At 38.4% G+C, this 22,507-nt stretch overlaps 2 protein-coding genes across 6 annotated transcripts in view; one reads left to right on the forward strand and one right to left on the reverse strand.

Annotated features, from left to right (window-relative positions):
• The window catches only part of PSMD1 (proteasome 26S subunit, non-ATPase 1), a 75,798-nt gene that overhangs the window by 24,404 nt on the left and 28,887 nt on the right, over nucleotides 1–22,507 (reverse strand). The window contains exon 17 of the mRNA XM_042795982.1: nucleotides 1,175–1,289. Within this exon, the coding sequence (XP_042651916.1) occupies nucleotides 1,175–1,289 (115 nt within the window). The remainder of the gene's footprint in view (nucleotides 1–1,174; nucleotides 1,290–22,507) is intronic.
• HTR2B (5-hydroxytryptamine receptor 2B) lies at nucleotides 9,455–22,046 on the forward strand. Of its 5 annotated transcripts, none has more exons than XM_032982393.2 (4): nucleotides 9,455–9,494; nucleotides 9,831–11,676; nucleotides 18,596–18,796; nucleotides 20,893–22,046. In XM_032982393.2, the coding sequence occupies exons 2-4, from the start codon at nucleotides 11,367–11,369 to the stop codon at nucleotides 21,771–21,773; spliced, it is 1,392 nt and encodes a 463-aa protein (XP_032838284.2). In that variant the 5' UTR covers nucleotides 9,455–9,494; nucleotides 9,831–11,366; the 3' UTR covers nucleotides 21,774–22,046. The 5 variants fall into 5 exon arrangements, with proteins under 5 accessions (XP_032838284.2, XP_032838285.2, XP_009974222.3 ...); XM_032982394.2 differs by lacking the exon at nucleotides 9,455–9,494 and having other exon boundaries at nucleotides 9,732–10,350; nucleotides 10,671–11,676; XM_009975920.3 differs by lacking the exon at nucleotides 9,455–9,494 and having other exon boundaries at nucleotides 9,732–10,350; nucleotides 11,036–11,676.

Below are 22,507 nucleotides of genomic sequence, written 5' to 3' on the forward strand. Positions count from 1 at the left end.
TCAAAACCTACTAGTATAAGCTCTGGAACACATGTCTGCGTGTAATCAGATGCTTTAGGTCTTTATCACACAATGTATCTGGAAACAAAACAGACTTCTCTGTGCAACTAAAGCATTTCCACTTAAATCAACTTGTCAGATGCAGCAGGTTAAAACAATTAGCTCCTTAATTCTGCTTTCCACTTGAGAATAAAGCAACCCCAATAAAAATAGGACTTTCAGTTTGCTTTCAAGTCTGCATGCTTTAGATACTAAAGATGGCAGGCAGTGCACGTCAGCATTCTGTGCATTTTACAACACAAGTGACATGCTGGGGAGCGCTCGCTTGCAAGAGCCACGGACCAAGTGTTTAATACTAGCTGAGGAAGAGATGACACAGATAAGCATGAGATTTATCAAAGACTTGGAAGCATGAAATATTACTTCTACATGGACAGTCTGTGCACCTGTTTTGAAATCGTGATTTGGTACCAGTACAGATTATATATACATGTTGGTGGAGCAGAGGAAGCTTATCCCCAACTTTACTTGATGCTTGCCCCAATGAGCAATCGCTTCCACAACAGAAGTGGGAATCCTACTCTAAAAGGTCCGTCCCTGATACCACCTGTGAGAATTGTCCTTCACTGACACTTATAAACTGAGAAAAAAAATTTACTAGCTGTGAATTCCACACCTGAAACTACAGTAAATTTCATTAAATTTCACTGAACTTGGTGCTAGTACATAGATCTCCCATGAACTCTGTATCACAGGAAAGAAGAATGAGCTAGAAGTTAGACAAAACACCTGCTGTTTTCCTGTCATTAGCACCTCCTCGCTCCCCCTAACACAATCTGTAAACGATCAACTCCAACAGCAAATGAGTACTGATTTTTGGAGTACTGAACATACATTTAAAGTTCAGTGGCACCCTGACAGTAAGAAAACTCTAAGAAAAGTTTTGAAGACAAAATTCCGAGAATGTGGAAATAATGTATAAAAAAATTCTTCTACTTTATCTATTCTGTACAAACAGGAAAAGAATCTCCATGCCCAGAACTGCTCTACTCCAGCTGGCTAGCAGTGTACATGTGCAAGAAATATGAGCTGTGTATGTGGCGTTTCCACACAAATGTCTCTGTGGCAGGAGAGAGAATAAACAGCCTTGGCAATGGATGCTTCTAGTCCTCACCTTGTTTCCAGTGCCCGCACAGCAGATACCCAAAGCCATGGCAGCCCCATAACGCACATGGGGATTGTAGCTCTCTGACAGCAAAGAAACCACACTTGGACACTGCTCAGGAGTCCTAAAGAAGGGCAAAAAAAGAGTGTTTATTATTATTATTGTTCTTCAAAATATGGAGACTTCACTTTGTTCATGCTGGAAAATTTAAAATTGTCCTTCCACACCGTATGTTTTGCATTTCTCAAAATGTAACCAGAGGGGTGGAACAAATGGTCTAAGAGAACAGCAAAGTGCACAAATGAATAAACTTCCCTATCACTGCAGATAGCACACACAGATCCCATTACTGAGGTCTTCCTTTTTAGTGCATATCTTCTGCCTTTAAAAGATTACCCAGAAGGATGACATATCTATTGAGATGGAGCTCTTTATCTCTAGAAATCATGCCGTTGTGACAGACTTTCCACTAGTAGAGGTTTACTCTCCATGAGACACATGGTACTAAATCTCCCATCAGCAGACATAAAACCCAACTCCAGTATTCATTCAACCTTCAAGGTTGGTGGGTCCCAAATTCCCTTTAGCACTCACTGCTTCTGCTGAGTCCCTCCTCACTCCCAACTACTGCTACAAATCAAAGCATGTGAGGAAATGCTGATACAACAAACACTTCCAATCAGTTTACCAGCAATGTCTACTGTCACCTCCTTGCAATGTCATGCTGTGACGCTGCTGCCTGTTAAGACATCTGAAATGGGAGTATATGCTCCATGCCTTGCCAGCTGAGAACCAGTGGCCCGTCAGTCATTGCAGCAATAGAAGTTCTAGCACAGCACTGAGGGAGATGAAAGGGAATCCCTAATTTCCTACAGCAAGCAGCACATGTTACTAATGCAAACAGTTTTGTGAATAGTGACTATTTCTGAAGTAGGGCAGAACTCACTTACAGGTGTGGATATATTAATTTCCATCCTGCCTTTGTAGTCATATTTATCAGTCCATTAACTTTGATGCCACACAAACTACTTCATAATATCATACACTGCCAATTTCAGCATTTCTAATGCAGCAAAGGCAAAATTGTTTGTAAAATAAGCATCTCTGCATCAGACAAGACTGCATTCTGAATTCATAAGCATCACAAGTACATCCATCACAGCTAATCTGTTAAATTTACCCAATCTCATGACACCATGAACACAAGAGCAATGCAGGAATGCTCTTGGCAAGTAAATGCTCATGAAAAGATAGGAAACTTTAAATTGCAAGGATTTAATTACATCTGTTTTCAAAGTTCACATCATGTGGTTATCCACTCCACCTCACTGTGTCTTGCAGCCCAGACTAGCTTTTTAACTGTCACATTCACAATCCTAAAAGCAGTCTTGCAAGGCATTTACTTTGACTATGAACTGATTTCCAACTGAAACATACAAAGGAAGATCCAAACCCATCTTTGTTTTAGCTTCCCTTCTTACATTTGTTACACTGAAAGACGGAGGGTGAAGGGTGGTGGCAGTACCTGTTGTACACAGGAATTAGAGCATCATGTAGGATCATAAAGTGTCTGTCAAAGCACTCAACTCAGTAGGTGGAAAAACCATTACAGAGTATGCTCCAGAATTGGTTTTATTTAAATGAATACCTGAATCATAGAAAACAGAAGTAAAAAAGACCTTAAGCAATGACCTAGTTCATTCTCTTCTTTCATTGTGACTGGGGACAGAAGATATGCTCATATAACCACACAGTCATACTTCAGTTATACTCTACATACAAAATCAGTTAATTTCTACTCTAGCTATCATCTCTTCCCATTTCAACACTTCTCCATAGTCTCCCCTGATAACTAGTTCTAAAGTCCTCTTTACACTCCCCTCTCCTGCTCCAGTTGATCGCAGACAGGCAGCACCACCATGCAGGCCCCAGCCCTCCTCCAGCCTTGCTGAAGGGACTTGAAGGCACCCAGGTGCCTCAACCCCTCAGCAGTAATGGCCACAAGTACCCAGATCTCCTACCTCACCCCTGCTTCCAACAGCCTGTTTCTTTATGAGTCTTCCTAAAACATCTGCATTGGGAAAGAATCCCTTCTACCACCACCTTGCAAAAAAACCCCCTCCAAAGAGCATCAAAACACCCCACACGAAAGAGAGGTACACACACTAAATTGCTGGAAACTCTGCTGCCTCTAAGATGCAGCTGTGATGACAAATGTTAAGGAAGGGGGAAAAGCTGGGAAATTGAATAATTCTGTGCTGCAAGCAAGCAGTAGAAGTGAAGACTACAAACTAAAAGGCACGTTTAAAACTACCTGTCAGTCTCTTACTCAAATAACAGCTTGGATGCTGACAATGTTTTTTTAAAAAATGAGCTGATGCATAGACCAGGAGTCACAAATCCTATAATAAATGAGCCCAAGCATTCAGCTGCACAGAAGACTTCAGCTCGTGCATAGACTCTTAACACCTTTGTGTTTGCTTTACTTCAGCAAATGTTAAACAGGCAGATTGTGAACCAAAGAAGAGGAAAAATATCTTCTGGCAAAGATGTGATTATGCACTTTGAAGCATTAATCATTAGATTTCTGTTCAGAAAGCCAGATTTTATAGAATCATTAACTTGGGTGTATCTTTGTGTCTGCAGGCTCAGAAGTTCCAACAGAGTTTTTATTGTAAAATCAGGATTAATGTACACTAATTGATTATGAAATTCTTAGTCAGATTTACATTATTTGTGGCCATTATTTTAAGTGCTTTTATCTCCAATCCATTCATAAAATGGTCAAACATTTTAACAGGGAGCCTTCTGTAAATCCACTTTGGGAGTTAAAGCTACTTAATGGGTCCCGCCACTTTCCTCAGTAACACAGTCTTCTCAAACCCACAGACTTCAAAAAGTGTCTTCCCACATAGTAAAGAACTAGAAGGCAGAACCACAAGTGCGTTGAGGAAGCAAGTCTTGTAAAAATGCTTATCAGAGGAACAAGACTTCAGTACACAAAAGCGCTGTTGGCATCAATGCTTAAGCAGTAACATTTGCTTGCTCGCTTTATTACTGAGATGCTTTCCAAAGTCCTACATGCTGTTGCCAAATGTTAGCCTATATAAACACAAACCCACACTTAATAAATTTCATAAAACACAAAACAAATCTGTCAAGTGATCAAAAGAAAAATTAAAAAGCCCTCATAAGCAGTTACAGGCTGCAATCATGCTCCTGTGGCATGACTTCCAACTGGTAATCCAGTTGGGGAATATGTTTAAAACGTGACCGTGTTCTCCTCCCCTTGGCCCCAGGTTTTCACTCTGCACTTGGAGCAGAGCCACACGAGCCGGTGAGCGGACACTCAGCACAGCGAAGGGGCAGTCCTGCTGCTGATGGAGGATGTTTCCACTTCACTGGTACCAAGCCCCACGCAGGTTCCCAAACCCTGCTGGAGACCTCCACTACTGTTGTGCTGGGGGCTGAATCAATGTGGTTACTGAGTAGAAACCTCCGGTGGGAGAGGGAGTGAAGTAACAAAGAGTGTGAGAAAACTTAAAACAGTACTAAAAGATAAATGTTTTATCAGAAGTTGCACTCAGCAACAGGCTGCTTTTAGTCCTAATACGGACATCTGTCCTTACTACAAGTTAAAGACAGAAAATAACATCACAAGAAATACCAGGATAACATATGGAGATTTAGTGGGCCGAAGTCTCATCTCCAGACACAATTTTTTGCCCCCTCTTAAAAGTCATAGTAAAAATTCTAAACATGGAGTATATTTAATGTATTTTGAGGACAGAAGCAACGTACCATAGTCCTTGAGTCTGACCTTCCCATAACACAGTCCAGTAATTTCATATAAAGAAATCCTACATTAAAACCTAAGGCATGTCTCTAAACTGGGCTGTGTATCTTAGAAAGACAGGAGATGTCTATTTTTAAAAACCAAATTATCTTTAATGCACTGGTTCCTTCCTTTTTTCCTAAAGCCGGTTTTGCTCAAGCAGTTTGGTTTTGCAATTACATTTTACTACAACAGCAAAATGACAACAAAAGAACAGCCTGATTATTTCCTTCATTTTCATCTGAAAATTGCTCAACTGCTCCTACATAAGCCATCAAAACACGACGTCAGTGAACCCAGACCTGTATACAAAAAAAGACTACATCACAACTAGCTTCAACTTTGTTCTGTTACCAGGAAACTAAATGAATTGAGAAGCCAAAAAAGCCTAAAAGTTTCTTCTATAGGGCTTTATCACAGTACTCAGCTACTGCTTTGTTTCCACCCTACACCAGGATAACTTTTACTGTTGTGATATATGGGCTGTAGATCAAGATCCAGTTAGGTTTGTTCCAGAAGTCATATACAAAATCGTGAAGAAAAATAAAGATGCACCAAGACAGTAATGAGAGATTCTCAGCAAAACATAATAGCTAGCATTTTATTAGTTTTACTCACCAACTGGCAGCTCTCAAAACTTCCATGAGAAACAAACACCCTGTGTGGCAAAGGATTTTGAATCTTCATGGAAAGCAGAACCATAGAGAACACAAAGGAGCTGCCTAACTCCTGTCCCATTACTTTAGCCTTAGCCTCAATTTTGATCTCATTCCTGGCAATGTTAATCTCCTGGATATAATTAAATGTAAGTGACATTTATATACACATATAAGTGTTATATTCCCTACACAAAAGCTGATACTTAGCCCTAGAATTTCTGAAACACCAAAGAATGTTTTGGATTTTTCATCATTTCCAAAGAGAGAAGAATGAGTTTTTCTTAAGCCTCCACTACAAAAATTCGCAAAATAAAAACCAGAATGTCAACTGTTACTAACACAGACTAGTATGAGCAAAACCACCCAGATCAGATGGACACAGAAAGTGCTCAGTTTGCCTGTCAATCCATGATGTTGACCACAGAAGGTTCTCCACATTTTGCAGAGAACCCTGAAATTGTATTTCCTTTTCACCGTGAAACATCTCTTACAGCAGCATTATTAGGAATCTCTAAGGAACCTAAACTGTTTTGTGTTTGGTTTTTTTTGTTTGTTTGTTTGTTTGTTTTTTTTTTTTTTTTTTTTTTAAATGAAGGTAATTACACCTGCAGTATCTGCAGAAACTGTAATTCTTGGTAGGCTCTACCTACAAGAGCCTTATTGGACTACTGAAAGTTGAAGACACGTTGACTCTGTTTAACAATTCACTTCAATCTTTTTTTTCCCCAAGAGTCACGCAACACCACCGCAAGACAAATTAAAAACTTGGACTGCCATATCTTGAAGCACATTCCACTTAGTTTCTTAGATCACAGCCCAGTTAGAACCACATCCAAATATCTCTGCGCAGTTTATCTCCAATTCTGTAAATTGCACATCTTGACGGTTTGAGGACCACTGCCATTTCTCTTTAGATTTCAGCTGTGTTTAAACAAGAAACCTTGTATATGTATATAAGGTAGCATTAATAAGTAAATAACAAGCATACTGAAAATAAACCATCACACTTGTACTGTGATTGAAACTAAAAATGGCAGTCTGAAGCATCACTGATCTACACTTACTTTTTAGTCTAAATATTTAAGGACTTTACAACTCATTGAAAAATGACATGTCAAAGAATTAAAGAACAATGTCAAATATATCTTTTAAATTCCTCATTAAGACTCCCCAGTCATATTTCAAAATATTATAAATATTTATTACTTTCTAAACTATTGAACATGTATTAATCATTTGATACAGAACTATTTCCACAAGTTGCTTTGGTAGTGTAGTGCCTGATAAAAAAAAAAAAAAAAAAAAAAAAAGAAAAGCTTAACAGAAGTTTTATTTCATCCATGAATGAATTAATAGAGGAGGAACACAGATATCTAATTGCACAATTTGCAATAATTTCTGAAGGGTCTGTGTGTAGCAGAGGCAGCGGAGGAGGGGAAACACAGATGATGGAAAACCTGCAGAGAAAAATGCAACAAGCTAACACACTTTGGTGTGGACTAAACACGGGTGTAAATCCCCTCTCCTCTCTTGACAAAAAGGATCTGAGCTATTCCCCGCCAGGAATTTCCTGCAACCCTCTCACACGTGCAACAGCCTCCTTCGCCTCAATGTTTTCCTCTGAAATGTCTCCTGGTTGCCTAATCAAGACCTGCTAAAGAATGAGAACTTCTAGGAGGCCTCCCAGTCAGGGGGCCGGGGCTGAGCGCTGCCAACAGGCGCAGCAGATGCACTTGAGGGACCAGCACCCACAGAACAACACTGTCACCAGTGTCAGCTCACATTTCACGTACACATGGCTCCATTCAAATAAAACAGTGTTGGTAAACTGAAAACAGATATAACGCGGGGTGGGAAAAAAATATCTATGCGCTGTTCAAATATTCTGGTTACAGCGGACTAGGAGTGGGGTCTAGCAAAATTTAAGGTTTAACACTGACTAACACAGGAGCGGAACTGGACATGGGGCAGGGTACTGGCCTGCACAAAAGGCCTGGCCAGCAGCTTGCAGTGAAGAACCTGCCACAGATGTGTAATAGATATACAGGAGGATGTGTTTCTCAGAAATGATTCAAACCTGGGAAAGTTCAAAAAACATGGCAAAAGGCAAATAAATTTTCTAGCCATATGAAACGAGACATCGCATCAAGGAGGTATATATGCTATGCAAGCCTACATGCAACTAAGCTCATATGATCTTTCTCTGAGTTCCTAAGAAAATCTATTTTCATCTGTATTTGAAAAAATAATTTTATTTTCAATTAGACATGAGTGCATTTATATAGCTTTCATCAGAGCAATCTGCAGGCAACAGTACAGCCTTCAGCTGGTGCTTCAAGGTACCTCCCAATTCCCAATTTATTTAATTTAATCATTCTAGTGGCTAAAGAGATGATTTTGTCATATAAATTACATTATAACATCCACTGAGGCATTCCAGAGAAGTGAGAACACTTAATTTTCACTTTGACCAAAACAGCACTTTACTGCAGTAACCAACAGCGATGCTTCTCAGATAATAGGATATATGAAGACAAATTATAAAGAGGTGATACAGAGCTTAAGTTGACAAAATTACACTTCTATAACTCTGATACTTCCCCCACAGTGAAGTGACTAAGGTATAGTGTCTTCTGTGCTGTGAAAAGTATAAAAAAATATAAACTTCTTTCAAGCTAATGCTTCACCTCCAACACAGGCTCGATCAGTAACTGATGCTTAGCAGATTGTTCTGACAGACACATTGTCTATTTTTTTTTCCCCAGAAGTTTTAATTCTGTTCTTTAAATTCAGAGATGTGACATGAAGATCTGCACATGGCATACACCCACAAGTAGACCACTGAAGTTAAAGGATTAATCTTGTACTGTACTTTGGTGGTTTTACTCAGGAACATTTTTTTTCCATTTATGATTCAGACAGATTGCCAATAGATCCATCCCCAGAAAGTGGTAATAATTCCAGCCTCCTTTCAACAAGGAAAAAAAAAGCTCAAGTGTCAATGATGAAGGAAAACAAGCTTCATCTGTACAATCAGAAAGAGTGAACACTGGCTGTGTTTAATCCAACAGAAATTTTGGTAAAGACTTCAAGTGCAGTTAGATTAATGCCAGGAGAGCCTTAAAGATTTATAAAATAAAACAGAAGTTGATTAGATATAGTTGAGCTTAAGGAAAACTGAATCTGAATGCTCATTAGCCCAATGCAGTACTGTCATCTCTTGATTTCTGGGTTTTGTAAGTTTTCATGTGCTCTGCTCTCTCAGTACTGTCAGAGTGACAATGAGGAGGTGGTCAGGTAAGGAAACAAATACCATTGGTGGATTAATCTTTATTTCCTAATACATATTTTTCTGAAGAATAAAGGTATCAAAAGTCAATTGCAAATGAATACAGCACGGAATCTTACTGAAGGTTTCCTTTAAGCAGGAAAAATAAGGAACAAGTAAAAACTACTTTGCTGGAATTCTGTATGATCTGAACACACTAAGTCAAGTATTTCTATTAATTTCTGGCAGCAGTTTTCTCTCTTTGGCCCCAAAGTAGATGTATCCTAAAGACACAAATGTTTTTAAAATTTTTAAAAAACAAATATAAATTGATTCACAGTCCACTGAGGACCAGATTCCCAGCTCAAGCCTGGTAAGCACTAGCAATTCATGGAATGTAATGGCTGGTGACACACAGGGATTCAGATCATGATCTCATGGTCTCTTCTGGCCTTAAACTCAAGGACTTTGTTACACACTTGTCCAGCTGATGTCCCTGGAAGTGAACTCTATTTCCATTTTATGTGGAGCTATAAGACACACACACATCTGCCTGAAAGTTGGAAGGTAACAAAAGAGAACACTCATAATAAAAAGCAGCTGCATGAAGAAAGATTTAAAGTAACAGTGCACACATTTAAAATAGTGTGCTGGACAATACCATTGTGAGTCAAGAAAAAAAACCTGGAGTGTTTGCAGGGCAGCAGAACTTTGTAGGGTTAACCGTGCTTCCATCCAGAGAGCGAGCAGGCGCGCAGGCATACACGGCTATGGCGCATAGAGCTACAATATTGGAGCGTGAAGGGTCGTTTACAGGATCTGCACATCCTGATGCAGCTACAAGGAGCACACTTTACAGTACTGGAACACTGAATCAATTAACCCTCTCTGGCTCTTTTCCAGGCAAACCCCCGCTCATTTTCGTCCCTGCTTTTCAAGCACTAAAGCTGGATACACTGGAATGAGTCTATCAACAAACAAGGGTAGCAGCAGACTGCGAGCTTTGCTAATGAACCAAGAGAAAACTGCACATACACTCTGCTAATCACCGAAGTAAAATCATCAAAAGAATGGAAGAGAAACAACAGCAGAAAAAGAACACAACCTTATTTCTACATTTTTTAAAATGTGACAAGAATGAATCTTCTCCTCAACTCAAGAGTTGGAGGAAAATACCTGGGTAAGAAATACAGTTTTCCCAAAATAGAAATTCTTAATCTTGGTATTAGAGGAAACACAAATGATAAACAAAAGCAGAGAAACAAGGTTTAGAAACATTATAAAAAACAAAACCAAATTAACAACTTGTTTTCCAGAGAGTAGTGAAAAATCTTATCTTAAAATCCACCATGTGATGAAAAAGAAGATTACAAAGGATCTTCCTGGATGCAAAGTGGACCTTACTAAAATGCATGAGAAAGAGGTAAGGCTTTCTTCACCTGAAAATTGCAACACATAAAATCTTTCCAGTAACTGAGCATACTTTCAGCTTAATGCCGTGGCAGCTGTTTTCGTCTCTGCTTCAAGGGGGAAATGTAAGCGTTAAGCCTTCAGCAGAGTTGAGAGAGACAGAAAAAGAGAGAGGGAGAGAAAAAGCTGTGCTTAATAAAAGCCCTGCTCAGATTACAAAAATAAGGAGTTTACTCACCCCCCCCTTCCAAGTAATGGGTAAATTTAGAGGTCTCAGTTCCATAAATCTTTACGGTTCCCTTGAGACTGTCACCAGTGTTTTATTGTCTACAGCTTCCTGACCCTCACCTGATAATGTCTACAGTTCTTAATTTAAAACGGAAACCTCATACATGATTTCTGAAGATATTTTTGGGGTGACCCTCTGTGGAGAAATAGTATTCTTAATAAGGGGAAAGATGGGAACTGCTGTCTGCCTACGCACACGCTGCTGGAGACTAGACACTCGGGAGAGGAGGAGTTGCATATCCACAACGCAAGCATCTGCCTTTGCATCAGTTCGTACTTACAAAGAACAAATCTATGTACACCATATCTAAAGGAAACCATTTGGCATCCAAATTAATCTTAGCACTTTTTACTGCTATAGAAATAAAATAAAAGAAAAAAGCAGCTAACGCACTGCTTACTTTTCACAGCTATTGAATTGTCTCCTGTAATCTTCTGAAACCTGAACCTTGCTATAAAGGGGAAACCAGACCACTGAGCCCTACCAACCAGAGATGGATACAAGACAGGACTTTCATTTTTAAGATCTGATTGCACCCAGCAAGGCACAGGATAAAAAAATTGGACATCAGCTCGGACATGGTTACTGTATCTCAAAATAGCAGATGACCAGTTTACCATACTGACCATGCTGGCCTTTCTTCAGGACCATCCTGGATCACAGAGGAACAGTGAACTCTCGCACCGTACACAATTCCTGCGCGAAATACAGCTCCTGAATACATTCTGCTGGACACAAAAATGTCCTATCCTTTACATATCTTGAATGGGTCTGGAGTTGGCAATGGATCTTTGTCGCCTCTCTCAGTAACAGGAGAACCCAAGCAGGACTACCCAAGTGACGAACAAGGAAACAAAGTGCGTTGGGCAGCTTTACTGATCCTCCTGGTGATAATCCCCACCATTGGGGGGAACATACTCGTCATACTGGCTGTGTCTCTGGAGAAAAAGTTGCAATATGCTACCAACTACTTTTTGACATCCTTGGCGGTGGCAGACTTGCTCGTAGGTCTGTTTGTGATGCCGATAGCCCTTCTCATAATATTATTTGGTAAGTACAAATACTTTTGTTTCATCAGGCTAGCATACAGGTTACAATTTGGAGAGGTCTAATTTAAACAGAAAAACTGTTTGGTTTTCACCATTGCAATTTTTAAAATCACTTGAACAAGGGCTGCTAAATCTCTCCTTCTCACCTTAATACAGCTTATTGTCTTTATGGGAAGTATACCCACTGTGCATATTCTTTCCTTTGAAAAAACCATTAAAAAAAAATCACCCAAGACTTAGAATTGAAACTAAACTGGAGCTGGACATGGGAAATTACATTTTGTACAGAGTAATATTACTTTTAACAACAGCAGCACAGCATTGGCATCTTTTCTATTAGATATTACACTAATTGCAGGCAGTCTTCTCTTAACAAATGTGAAATGAAGACTAGGTATCTGTTCAGTACACTGAACATGTTTTGAACTTTCTAGGAGTCAGGCACCTGATTTTACCTTAATATTGACTCCACACTCCATCAGCAATCAGAGATGATCCCTGGCACCATCAGTGACAACAAACTTTACCGGTACCAGTTTCAAAGAAACTGATTTTCTCCCACCCTGGGAAAAGCAGCAGGTCCATAAAGCACCACAAGGAATTAACTAATCTGTCAAACCAAGGAAGCCTCAATCTGCGTATCTAATGTTTGAGACTCAGATTTATTCATGTAGTCTGGTTCATGTGGATTAAAATAGGTATTTTTTACATGAACATACATTGGGTGTGACATTTTCTTTCTGGTTAGTTGTTTGAGAACAAGCATGACTTTTTCGTATTCTCTCATGCCCCGCTTTATTTCAGATACTGCTTTTGACAATTAATCAGAGGCAGCTCCATGGGAATGGCTCCCTCTTTTACTCCTAAAGTTTCTTTAAGAATATATTTTAAATGGTCTATTTTCATATCAAACAAATGGGAAAAAAAAAATCAACAAGACAGGTTTTTCAGTAAACTTAGGAATTTACACAGTTATCTTTAAGGTATAAATACCACTAGGCCCTAGATTATGGAAGGCTCATTTTTACCTATGCTAAATCTCTAAGAGTCGCCTGAGCAACAAGCAAACACAGTCATAAACTTTATTTCAGAAAGGCCATCAGTAGCTTTTGTTTGCTGCAGAAGACTGGTATCACTTTATTAACAAATGTGTTTATTCACTGAATGCCTTGAGACTGAATGTCTGTATATTATGGACTGCTTCTCCCTAAACAGAAGTATGAATCGGAGGTCAGAATTCAGTGTTGAGATCTTTTTTCAAGCAACAGTTTATAAAAAGAAAAACAAATGTACACGACCAAGACTGTGATTTCTAACTGGAAAAACCCCACAATCACTCATAAAACCCCTTGGTATGTCATGTATGTTCACGTGTGTGTAGAAGAAAGAAACAGATATGTATATCCATACTTACACACAGATACTGTAACTGCTTAGTTCCTACTAACTACTAACCATATAAAGTACTAGCACTGGACTAGCAATCAAAACAAAGGGAAGGCAAGTTCTAGATTTTGTGGAGTTGTTTTTTAGTGGTGGTGGAGTTCTTTTGGTTTGGATTTTTTTTTTTTTTCATTTTGCTAGACTAATAAATCTTTTCTTTTTAACTTTATAAAGAGACTATTGCTCCTTAATCCCTCAATTAATCCAGTGCTAAAACCTGGTTACAACAGTTTAAAGCATGCTAGGAATCTTTATTTATAAGATAAGCAAAAGCATCTTTCATGTTGCAGGAAACTTACAAGAAAGTAGCCAAATTAGTTATAATTAACTAAGTAAGGCTTTGACCAGCCTTCCACATAGCAGTGGTTAAAATTGAAATTTCTTGCATACAAGTCTGTCTTTGGCAGCCAACCAGAAAAAACTGCTTTGCCTCTTCACCAACCAGAAGATGCTGAGGTGTTTACAGAAGTTCAAAGCATGAGCAAAACATGAGTAGTTACTGGAATGAAGCTAGAACAGACATTTAAATGCATAACAAGTCTAAATCTTGAAGCTACATTAGCCAGATAACTACTTGAACCTAGAATAATCACTGATAGCCAGAGAGCCAATTAAATCGAGCCTCCTGGCACTTCCACACAGGAATGTTTCCATAATAATGAAGTAGCTGGGTGCAGCTTCTAGATACAGAATACAAATATTATGCTTCTGATTTAGGACTGATATCTAATTATGTGTAGAGTATTTGAGGGAAAAGGTGTAAACTAAAGTGCAGTCACATTAAATGATCCTGACTATAAAAACTAATGTGTCACAGAGCATTTTATTTCAAAAACTACTACAGATATTGGCTCCGTGCCCTGACACTATGCTTACAGAAAAATCTTCATTAATAGACTCTATAATAAAGAACTGCCCCTTTTAAAAATAAATAAATAAACCTGTAACTCGCTTGCAGGTATAATGCCATGGGAAGCAGATTATTTCTCAGCAGAGCGATCAAAATGTACTCTGGTACAAATATATATATGCAATTTTAATTCAGGAGTGTGAGTGTCAGAATATACAAACAGTTCGTTGCTTTTATTGCTTGCTAAATTCTTCTAATTTCTTCCAAAAAAGGAGGGCATCTTAGGAAATAATTGCATTCTCTGAACTCTAGCTTTCAAAAGAGTCATCCAAGTTTCTAACGCTCAGAACTACTGAAAGAAAGCAAAAATGTTGTTATTCATCAGATAGCGAAATTCACTAATAAACTTGAGAGATCCTCTTATTTGCAAAGTCTACAGCTGGAAGAAGTCTGTTGTCCACAGCTCGGTGGGCACTGGGTTATTTGGAGACAGTGCATATACCATCCTTTAAAATATAATCTCCATTCCTGATATTCATCCACTTAAAAATCAGAAGGTAATGCTGATCATCCTAGGCTGCAAACCATTATTTTTAAAATCTATGACAAGAAATCGTCTTAGTTTTCCCTCATTATTGATGAGCCACAGCAAATCTTCCTTTTTTGCTTGTGCAGACTACCAGAGAAAACTGCTTTAATTGAAGGCTACTTTCCAAAATTTCTATTTAAAGATAAGTAAGAAAGCAAAGGTTTATTCCTCACAAAGCAATTCTAATTAAAGAAAAAAAAAAAAAGTAACAAAAAAAAAATTGCTTTGGCTAAATTAAAAAAACCTACATGACAGTGAACAACTACTATTGAAGCTGTAGTTGTAGCAGAGAAATAAAGGCAGGCATCCACAGGGGTGAAACAGCAAGAGAGCAGCCTGGAAACACCAGGCCGTGCAATCTGCAAAGCTAAATACTGACAGAAGGGTGAACACCCTACATGCAGACTGCAGACACATGCACACCAGTTTGAAGATTGAAGCCTAGGCTTAAATCAGCTGGTGATTAAAAACAATCCCATTTGCATCTCAGTAAAAGCATCGTTATCCAACAGCAACAAACCCCTTTACAGGCAACACGTTTCAGCAGTCCCTATAGCAGAACAGTTTCCAAGTCAATTTAAAGATCTCTCTTAATCATGCTTACACATGTACACAAGCAGAGCTTTCTCCCAAGCTTTCAAAAAACATTGTGGCTTATAGCAAGAGCAGCTCTTCTATACTGTACTTTGTTTTAAGGATTACACATTTCCAAGGTATTTCATATAAATAAAGCTTTGCTTAAGATTAATCAAGGGTAGACAGTTGTGGTAAAAGCTCATCTTCTGTTACGATGCAAGACAAATCTTAAAACATGTATTTTATGTTGTATTGACTCAAAATAAGGAAAATGATCTGTAACAGCAGCACTGCTGGGAGGATTTGAGGCAAGGTTTGTAGGAAGGAGGAATACCTTTCTATCTTATACCTCCTGACAGTTGGTAAAAACAGACAAGTTTTCAGGCAGGCACATTTATCAGGTAATCCAGGCTTTAAAAAAAAAAATAAATTAGAAATCCAATCTACTAGCTTCTTCAAATCAGCATTTTAACTCTCAAGGAAAAAGAAAGTGGAAAATATCAGTCAGCCCAGTAAACGCTATGGTCTGCTCCAACAGTGTGGATCTATTCTAGAAGAATCAGAACTTCCAACAATCTAAACTAAACATGACCTGCTAATGGCTTCATATCATCGCTTGGCAGGACATACTCATTTTACCTTCAGTCTGAATTATAAAGCAAGACAACAAAGCAAGTCACAATCATGTCCAAGGGTCAGCGATACTTTCTGAGTCCTGAGTGGAAATTAATATTCCATCTTTTCCCTACTCCTAAACTAAGAGAATAGGCCAATAGTGATAACAGACCACCACCACCAGGAATGCTCTGGGTTGAGATTTTGTGCTGTCTCAAACACTAGGTAGAGTGCTTCTAACACAGGTGTAACTAACAATTCAAAATAAATAAAAGCAAAATATAACACAGTATGAATTCTAGACAACTACATGACTCCTCTGGACTTTAAGATATCAGTTTCACAATATTAGTTTTGTTTAAATAATAACCATATTCTTCAATTCTTATCAGCTGCTACATTTAAAGTCTAGTCTGATTTCGTCTGGATAAAAAACATCATCTCATACATTCAAATATTTTAGTGCATAATGCTATAATCATGAATGTGATAACTTGCTGCCTTCTGCACCCAGCTCAAAACAAGACAAAGACAAAGCTTTCTCTGTTCAGTTACACTTATCAATTAACAAAAGCTCTTACAACTCAAAAATGTACAAGGTTGCTTTCCATCAGATAGCTGTTTAAATGCATCTATATTTAAACGAAGGAAGAAAGCTTTTTCTTACAAAATATTTGAGGTGTTTATTCTGCAAAAAGTAAATTAACTACAAAAGGAAAGAATTTATCACAGTGCAACGCTCCAGAAAGCAAAGCAGTTATAATCCAGAGAGCATGTAAGCACTCTCCAACAGAAGCATTAGCTGCTCACTTGAAATCCAGCTGTGTTACCTGTCATCCTTCAAGATGTAGAATACACTTTCCATTGTTCACATTTTATCTGAACTAATCCTTCATCACAGAGTCAAAAGTAGCCGCCTTACCTTTCTGGAGTGAGCAAAAACATTTAAAGCCCATCAAATAAATTATTTCTTTTAACTGCTTTTTTTTTTGTGGTTTTTTATTGTTTATTTTTGTTTGGTTTTTTTTTGTTTTTTTTTTTCTTGTTTGTTTGGTTTTTGTTTGTTTTTTGTTTTGTTTTGTTTTTTAACAGCTGGTTACATGGGCCACAAGACACTTGGGTTTTCCTTTTTTTTTTTTTTTTCCCCTTCAGAGAGGCACCATACCTTACTACTAGCTGAGAGTGTAGATAGAAAAGTTAAATACGAGTAAACATTTCATAACATACTAATTACAACCTTCTCATACCTGCCGGACAGAGTAATTTTTTTGAAACGTAATTTCAACTATGATATCTATTTTAGGAAATATGCAGTTAGATACTAAAATTTACTAGTTAATGATTTGAAAATAGACCGCCTCTCTCCCTTCTGCCTCACTGCCTACATCATCCCTCACTGCTCTGGGGATGGGTGAGGTGAGGTTCAGGGCTCCATCCATCCATTCTCTTTGTTTAACAGGCGAGGTTTCCCAACTTAGGTAAGAGTACGGACAAGTGCGTACTATGTCTGACTTAATAAATTTTTCTGCCCTCTGGAGCTTATAATTCAAGTCAAGGCAGCACTATTATAATTTCTGTCTATAAATCATATTATGAAAAAAATGTTTTAAACTCAAACTACTGCAACATTAACACATTGATAAGACTGGGCATTACGACTGTCTAGCTTATTTGGCATTCACAGCACACAGATCTATTTATTCAGAGCAAGGAAATTAAAACCAATCTGATTTGTTAGAGATGTCTTTTTTTTTTCCTTAATTGTCATTCAGTGAAGAACTGATTTCTCTGGCAAAACTATTAATGTGCCTACTGATTGAGTACAGCTGAATTTTATAAGGAAGGAGAATTTAATAGATCAACTTCTACCATTAGAAATAAAAAAAACCCTTCTGTGTTCACATATTCTTTCCTAGGACTACAGGCCATTCTTATAGACACACAACACTAAGGTGCACCTCAAATTGAACACTGCTAGCACTGGATTGCAATACAAAATACTTGCAAGTGAAAATAAAGCAGTTCAGAAAAAAATAGATGAGTTTCATTAAAGTTTATTCAGTTTGGTGTTGTAAACATTGATAGGGGAGACTCAGCTCTCAAAAATACCAGCCTTTTGGAAAGCTGAACACTACAAAACCTTTATCTTGGATATAATGCAGTTGACAGGCCCTATGTTTGCTATAAAGATTAACATTAAAGACTGGTAACTACTGTATGAAACAGGGTCCTAGACTTTTTTTTCTTCCCCTTAAAAGCATGCATGAAAGCCCCTCAATTTTTATAAAATCATTACTGAGACAGAAGAGCCCTGCTTTGCCACATTAGTGCTCAACTGTATCTGGTGAAGTGACACTATAATTTTAAAACAGCGTGAACTATATTCTTCAAGATCACCACTAAGATTCAACCATGGTTCTGCAGTGATTGACTAATACATTGGTTATGAATCGTTATCTCCCCCATTTAATACAAACTTGAATCATAGGACTATCAAGGAGACATAGCTGAAAATGATCATTTAACAGCAGGGCACAAGGACCAAGCACAGTCACGGCCCATTTTTTAAAAACTGTTTTATCCAGAGTCCTTGCCACAAAGGGTTTATGATCTAAAAAGGACAAAAAGATAGCAAGAGGTTTGTAACACACAGTCTGATAATATGATGGCAGCAACCATGCCAGTTAGGAGCTAACTACAACATAAGACAGAATCCAGCTGAGGCAATGTCAACGCTCAGTTCTTACAGTATTGTGAACTTCTCAAAGGTACTGATGCCAAGGGAAAACCACACACTGAAAACTCTCAAAAAACATAGATTCTAATGCGTTTTCTGTTCTCTTTCAGACAATGCCTGGCCTTTTCCAACTGCCTTGTGTCCTATTTGGCTGTTCCTCGATGTCCTCTTTTCCACAGCTTCCATCATGCACCTCTGTGCCATCTCACTAGACCGCTATATTGCAATTAAAAAGCCAATCCAGGCTAGTCAGTACAATTCATGGGCTACAACAATCATCAAAATCATCGTGGTTTGGCTCATTTCAATAGGTATGTGAGACTTGGAGGCTGGAATGCAGAAGGTTTTCATGTCCAAAACAATAGGTGAAAGCTGGGCAAAACAGAAAATTTGACCAAGTACTATTGATTAGACAACTTGGATCATATATAACTACATCACAAATCTGCCTGAACTGGTGCTCCTTATCAGGCTTACCAGAAAGGGCAAACATGGACATGGGGTAATCATCACTTTTCTTCACGGTCCCAAACATCCAAAAATCAGAAGACAGTATCTGCATCTATAGCATGTCTCCTGGGAAAGCAATATTTCATGTTCCTGTGGTAGTATATTCTGCCCCAAACACAATTTTAAGCCTTGAGTAGATGCTGCTAAAATCCATGCCTTAGAATTGTCCCATGAAGTAAAAAAGGTTAATTACATCAAAGACTGAAAGATAAACGAGTGGCTGGTAACATGGTAACATTCACACTGAAGACAGAGATGCACTGGGAATATAGCATACAGAAAGACTAACCTCTAAGCAAAAGAAAAAAAAAACAAAACCACAAACCAAACAAATGAAAAAAACAAAAAACCAAAAACAACAAAACAAAAAAACCCCAACCCCAAACGACCAAAAAAAACCGCAAAACCAAAAAAATCTGAACCATTTATATAAAGAATGCTAATGTATAAACTTTTATGATATCAGCACCTCTGTGATGTGCCTGTGGCACCTTACCTGTCTTTAATGCTTAAAAAACTAAATCTGTTAAATGAGCTAAGGAGGTAAAAACATTTAATTCAAATAACTTAATGCATGTTGCAGGCAGCCATAGGCATAGTACTATATGCTCTGTGTGCAAGAGGAAGAACAAAATTATTTTGGATTATTAAAGCCAATGATGCCTAGGAGAATGGGTACATTCACCTTCTTGGTGGAGGCATACATGCCCAAACCCAAAAATTCCAACTTGAAAAAAATGCTGGAAGAGCAGTTATAATAGGAGAAAAGATGCTATCTCTATTTTATCACAAAAAAAGGAAACTGTTAGAATGACTAGACACTTACAAGCTGACCTTTTAATGCCTGATTTATTGTTATTAATCAGTGCCGTACTTTTTCATTTCTTTTTTATCTAACACAAAAGTTCTCTGTAGCTGAGCCAAGGTTCTCCAAATCAAAGGTTAATTTGGTTCAATCCTCATTTTAAATGTTTGCTGTATCTGAAGGTGTGCCTCTTATTAAGAGAGGGATCAAGTGTCTGAAAGGTAAACCATTTTGCTCTTGCTGCCTTCAACCAACTTCAATAAGCAGAGGAATACAGTAAATCCCTAGATCTCATTAAGTGGTATCAGGAAACATGGCACAAATAACCTTCACCAGACAGCAAGGAACCTGTTGTTTTTGTTGTAATGTCAGACTGCTAGCAAATGAAGTGCTGACTGTAATTTAGTGGTTATAAAAAATTCATTTAAAAGACAAGACTGCTAACATTTTTTTTAAACGAGTGGTGAATTACAGAGCTAGCTATCCTCATTTAAACACTCTTAAATATGCAAGAGACTTTAAACAACAAATCCATCTCAAACACACACAGCATAATTCTGGCAACTAGTTAACTACTTGTATATATGAAAGAGTCAAGCACGGTGAAAAAAATCAGCTGTGTTCAGTCACTTGATGTGGTTAAGATAAGAAGGAAAGACAAGATTTATGTATTTACAGAACTGCCTTTCAGAAAGTGCAAAGGTTACCCCAAGGAAAAAAAAAGGCAGACAGCATTAGGGAAACACATTTCACTGGAGGAAAAGCCATGCTAACTCTAACAACTGGAGTCAAAGCAATTCATGTGTTTCACACTTGAGAAGTTGGCAACTCTGTACTGCTTCCTCAATCACTCAGAGTTAGGCCCAATCTACTTAGAAAGGGTACTCTGTTAAACCTGAGCTTGCCAAGTCTTACAAAATACTATTTGCCCAATTACCCATGTGATTCTCTCAACAATTCACATTCTCTGTCACCTTATGTCTGCTCCGGAGCTCAGGAACTACCTTTCTTTAGAGATCATGAGGCTTCAGGCCCCAAAAAAAGATTGCAAACAATTACCATATACTGAAGTACTTGTTTTTTCTCCTGTAGGCATCGCTATTCCGATCCCTATCAGAGGCATTGAAGATGGAAACGGCAACTCTACAAACATCACCTGTGTCCTCATGCCTGATCGTTTTCATGACTTCATTCTGTATGGATCAGTGGCTGCATTCTTCATTCCCCTCACTATCATGATAGTCACTTATTTTCTTACGATCCAAGTGCTACGCAAGAAGGCCTACTTGATCAACAAGCCACCTCAGCGTTTCACTTGGTCAACAGTGTCCACAGTATTTCAGCGTGACACAACACCTGCCTCCTCACCAGAAAAGGTGGCCATGCTAAATGGCTCCAGAAAGGACAAGACTTTGTCCAATGACATGCCTATCTGCAGAACGTCTACAATTGGGAGGAAGTCCATGCAAACAATAACCAACGAACAAAGGGCGTCAAAAGTTCTGGGGATTGTATTTCTTCTTTTCTTGTTGATGTGGTGCCCATTCTTCATAACAAACATAAGTTCAGTTCTGTGCAACTCCTGCAACAAGGAGGTTTTTCAAAAGCTTATGGAGATATTTGTTTGGATAGGATATGTATCCTCAGGAGTGAACCCTCTTGTCTATACACTCTTCAATAAAACATTTAGGGAGGCTTTCAGCAGGTATATCACTTGCAACTATTGGACCACAAAGCCTATTAAGGCCCTTCGGGGGGGCTCCAGCAGAATCTCTTTCAGAAGCTCTGTGGCGGAAAATTCAAAGCTCTTTGTCATGCATGGGATGAGAAATGGGATTAACCCCATTATGTATCAGAGCCCAATGAAGCTGAGGAGCTCACCCATTCAAGCATCATCAGCCATTCTGCTGGATACATTGCTGCTCACAGAGAATGAAGTTGATAAAACAGAAGAACAAGTCAGCTACGTATAGCAGAATGGCAGCCATGTCCATATCATAGTATTACTATATGTATTATTCTAGGTAGCCATGCTATAAGAGGGTATAAATACTATTGTTTTCTGTTATTTATGCAAGCAGTATCTTATAAATTTATATTAATTCCTCTCCTCCAAAGCCGCCTCTACTTTAACCGCAACCCCATGGTGGCAACCACAACTTCATTCCATGATAAGTGGCTAATGCAGAACTGTAGGCTACTGGAAGAGGAAAATAAATAAAAGCTAAATCAGTTTGAGTATCTGACTTCAGTTGTCATCATCTTCAGTCTCTTCAAAGTACATTTTTCTAAGAAAAGCATCTCTGTACAAACACTACTTTAACATTCAACTGTCAAGAAGACAGAACACTGTAGGTTGATGCTCTCTAATGAAATTAGCAGGGGGATACAGGCTTGCTGGTTTTAATTTAAATCCCCCTCCACTCTGTAACAGCACAGCACACAAGCTCAGTACATTGCCTCCTACAGATACACTCATCTGCTGAGATTGCATATCCAAGTATGAGCTTTTCTTGTTCTCCGAGGGTACATATATGACCAGCAGAATCACTCCCCCCAGAGACCAAAAGGTGTATGTGCCCATTTCATAAGAGTTAAAACTGGTTCTTAGCAGGGTGAGAAGAAAATTCCATATGCTGAAACGATCCCTTTGTGGTTTTACTGTAGGGGTGGGCACAATCTTTCACCCACCTGAATTCAATTTCCA

Source organism: Tyto alba, unplaced genomic scaffold, assembly GCF_018691265.1.
Source record: "Tyto alba isolate M040663 unplaced genomic scaffold, T.alba_DEE_v4.0 Super-Scaffold_10, whole genome shotgun sequence".
Classification (NCBI taxonomy): domain Eukaryota; kingdom Metazoa; phylum Chordata; class Aves; order Strigiformes; family Tytonidae; genus Tyto; species Tyto alba.

Bases quoted from the DNA above. Each gene is read 5' to 3' on its own strand.
- HTR2B (XM_032982393.2), top strand. From the start codon at position 11,367: ATGTCCTATCCTTTACATATCTTGAATGGGTCTGGAGTTGGCAATGGA. The intron at 11,677-18,595 runs GTAAGTACAAAT...GTTCTCTTTCAG, and splicing joins CCTTCTCATAATATTATTTG to ACAATGCCTGGCCTTTTCCA. The intron at 18,797-20,892 runs GTATGTGAGACT...TTTCTCCTGTAG, and splicing joins GGTTTGGCTCATTTCAATAG to GCATCGCTATTCCGATCCCT.